The 3,368-nt window shown below is 58.5% G+C and overlaps 1 protein-coding gene and 1 long non-coding RNA gene across 2 annotated transcripts in view; both read left to right on the forward strand.

The window, feature by feature from the left end:
- The window catches only part of LOC122193196 (zinc finger protein 692-like), a gene marked incomplete at its 5' end in the record, with an annotated part of 4,165 nt that extends 1,106 nt beyond the window's left edge, over positions 1 to 3,059 (forward strand). The window contains 4 exons of the mRNA XM_042893924.1: positions 236 to 320; positions 490 to 630; positions 1,073 to 1,195; positions 2,986 to 3,059. Coding sequence (XP_042749858.1) covers positions 236 to 320; positions 490 to 630; positions 1,073 to 1,195; positions 2,986 to 3,052 — 416 coding nt within the window. The remainder of the gene's footprint in view (positions 1 to 235; positions 321 to 489; positions 631 to 1,072; positions 1,196 to 2,985) is intronic.
- LOC122193198 lies at positions 1,715 to 2,724 on the forward strand. The gene is made up of 3 exons (XR_006182834.1): positions 1,715 to 2,104; positions 2,194 to 2,253; positions 2,577 to 2,724. It is a non-coding gene; the product is annotated as an uncharacterized LOC122193198 (long non-coding RNA).
- Positions 3,060 to 3,368: the final 309 nt, after the last annotated feature.

Below are 3,368 nucleotides of genomic sequence, written 5' to 3' on the forward strand. Positions count from 1 at the left end.
CCAGCATCACCAGCTCCATCCCACAGATCCCATAGGGGCCATGGGGTCCGGTTCTGTCCCAGCATCACCCCATGGAGGTGAGCTGGCGCCCCTCCTTGTCGCACAACATCCCAGGTCCTGTAAGGGTTTTTCTGTCCAACTCCATCCCCACAGACACCAAAACAAATCCCCCAGCCAACGCAGCTCCATCCCAGTGGGTGCCGCATCCCATCCTCCTCTTCCTTTACCCCTCCAGCACCTCGGCCTCAACTCACCACCGCCCTCCCTGCAGCTCCCCAGGGGCAGACAGAGGCAGAAGTGCCGGCAGCGGATCGCCAGAGGTGAGCCATGGCCCCACAGTGGGATCTGCTGAGCTCCAAGTTGCACCCGGACCCATTGGGATCCATGAGGGCTTCGTCCCCGCGCTGCTGTTGAACTGAAGGAAGCTTCCCCCAATAAAATCCCCTCTGGGTGGTTGGGGCAGAGCTGATTCTGAGCGTTGTGTTCCAGCAGCACGCCTGGGTTGGAGGAGAAAGCAGAGCAACACGCCGTGCCCCAAGAGGAGGAGGAAGATGAGGACCAGGCCGAGGAAGACGACCTTGCCTACAACGATGATTGGCGTGATGAGAATTACCAGCCGCCCCAGGACAGGTGAGAGGGGCTCCAGCAGCACCCAGCCACGTCCCATGGGGTTCAACCACATCCAAAAGGGTGAGAGATGCCCAATGGGGTCAACCTCATCCCATAGGGTTCAACCACATCCAGCAGGATCAGTGATGCCCAATGGGGTCAACCATGTCCTATGGGGTTCAGCCATGTCCTATGGGGTCAATCCTATCCTACAGCATCCAACCACAGCCAATAGGGTCAACCAGATCCCACGGCATCCAACCACACCCAACAGGCTCAGCGATGCCCAACGGCGTCAACCACATCCACAACCCTCATCCAGTGGGCTCCACCAATGCCCAACCAGATCCAAACCACGTCCAAAGGGGGTCAACCCCATCCCAACAGAGACGACCGCGTCCTCTGACTCCCAGCTGTGCTCAACCCATTCAATCTGCCCCATATCTTCATCTTCTGCCCCCAGCGACTCCGAGCCGCAGCGACGCCAAAGCCAGCCCCAGGCCCGTAAGAAAGCCGTGAAGGAGGAGCAGGATGAGCAGAACCCGATGGACTCCAGCTCAGCAGAAGACAAGGGTGGGCAAATCAGGTGAGCGGCGAAGGCCAGGGTGGTGAGGAGAGGCAGGGGAAGGGGCATTTGGGACAGCCTGGACATGCTGCTGCTTTGTGGGCACGAGGAAACCGTCCCAAAAGCTGTACGAGGTTCAAGCCTGAGCTCTGGCAGGGTGAGAGAGCCGCGTGTTTGCAAACGGAGGCGACAAAATGCATGGTGGGGAGACGGCACCGGGGTTTAATGCTCCTCCATCACTGTGCTGGAGCTTGAGAGGGGTTGGTCCCCATCCTGGGGGCAGCCATCCTCAGCATCCCCCAGCACTGTGCATGTGCTGCTGCTGCTGCTTTGGGTGCTTCAGCCCACGGCACCGAGCTGCTGCCAACCAAGGGGGGGGGAAGCACCGAGTCCAAAGAGGGAGCTGGACCCCCAGAACCGCCTCTGCTGTCGGTCAGGCAGGCGGCCAAGGACTTTTGTTCCACCTGCGAGCAGCAACAGGAATCCACACGCAAATCCCCTTGCCATGCACGGGGATCACGGCCGCGCGCAGCCCTGCATTCCGTGTTCTGTCCCTGCTGTGCACAGGGTGCAATGGTGAGCCCAGCAGAGCCAAGCGCAGGGCAACGTGGAACACAAGCGCTCTGCTCTTCACCGCTGTTTGGGGCTGAGTTTTTTTCCACCCCTCCTTGCCAAACCGCGCGGGCTCCAAGTTGGCTCTTGTGCTGTAGAGGAGATGGGGGAACTCAAGGGGTCAAGAGCACAAAATGCACGCAGCTGCTCTCGGTGCCGCGCCGACGGCCCCACACTTCACTGCTTGGGCTTCTGGAGCCAGCGCTGTTCTGGGTTTCCATACGAAAGGCATTAAAAACAAACAGCAAAAAGCAGAACTGATTTGTGCTTGGAGTTGGCCGCCCTCGGATTTCACCTTTGTTTGCCACTGACAGACAGGTGAGCGCCGCCCTCCTCCTCCTCCTCCTCGGCTCCCCTCGGCCGTTCCCCGCTTTGCTGTGGCTCTCAGCCCTTCCCATCTCTTGCAGGTGCCCCAAAATGGCCAAGATGCCGCCTTCCCACGAAGTCTCTCCCAGTGGAAGCCGATGGTAAATCCCTTATCGCTTTCTTCCCCTCCCTGCCCGTCCTCGGGGGTCACGCAGCACCAGAATTCAGTTTGGGGGTAGAAAGGTTCGCTGCAGGTCCGGGTGGCCTCTGCTGACAGCAGAAGTAAAAATGGGGTGATTTTCGTACCTTTGGGCCTCAGATGTGGCCATAAAGCAGACGCTGCCTTTTGGGTGAGCAGAAGCGAACCTCAGGCCGCAAGGATGGGTTTGATTGCAGACATCACAGTGCAGATCTGCAACCTCCATCGCTTGCTCCATAGCTGCACACCACAGCTGTGATTTCACGTCTCCATCTCTGGTTGCAGGGCAGAAATTCCCACAGAGATGAGAAAAGCCGCAGGGCAGAACGATGCAGATGGGAACAAAAACCCAGGGACGGCGACTGGAACCCGAAGCTGCTGCAGAACCGCGTTCAAGGCTTTGTAATGAGAAATAAAGGATCTGTTTCTGCTCCAAGTTGTCTGAAAGGGGCGTTTGTTCACAGCGCTGCGTCCCAGCGCGAGGAGGGAGAGGAAAATCCAGCACAATTGGGAAGGGAACGGTTGAAGGACCGTTGGGTTGCGTCGCTCTCGTTGGGAGCCACCGCCTGTGGCTGCCGTCCAACATCCTGGACCCTACAGCACATCCCAGAGCCAAAGATGAACGGCCTGCAACGCATCCAGGCTCTGTGCTCGAGGCAAGAACCCAGCACAGAACCCTTCTTTCCTATTGCAGCTGCAAGCAGCCGACGCGGCCGTGCGATGAGGACGTGGCCCAGATCGGCCCCAAAAGAATCAGGTAGGGAAAACCCCCTCCGTGCTTCCTGACGTTGAGCTTTGGATGGATGGAATGGACGGGGAAGGAATGGATGGGGAAGGAATGGATGGGATGGAGAGGGAAGGAATGGATGGGGAAGGAATGGATGGGATGGACGGGGAAGGAATGGATGGGGAAGGAATGGATGGGATGGATGGGGAAGGAATGGATGGGGAAGGAATGGATGGGGAAGGAATGGATGGGGAAGGAATGGATGGGGAAGGAATGGATGGGGAAGGAATGGATGGGATGGACGGGGAAGGAATGGATGGGGAAGGAATGGATGGGGAAGGAATGGATGG

Source organism: Lagopus leucura, unplaced genomic scaffold, assembly GCF_019238085.1.
Source record: "Lagopus leucura isolate 7727_CA_CO unplaced genomic scaffold, USGS_WTPT01 34217-0_obj-0_obj, whole genome shotgun sequence".
Taxonomy (NCBI): Eukaryota; Metazoa; Chordata; class Aves; order Galliformes; family Phasianidae; genus Lagopus; species Lagopus leucura.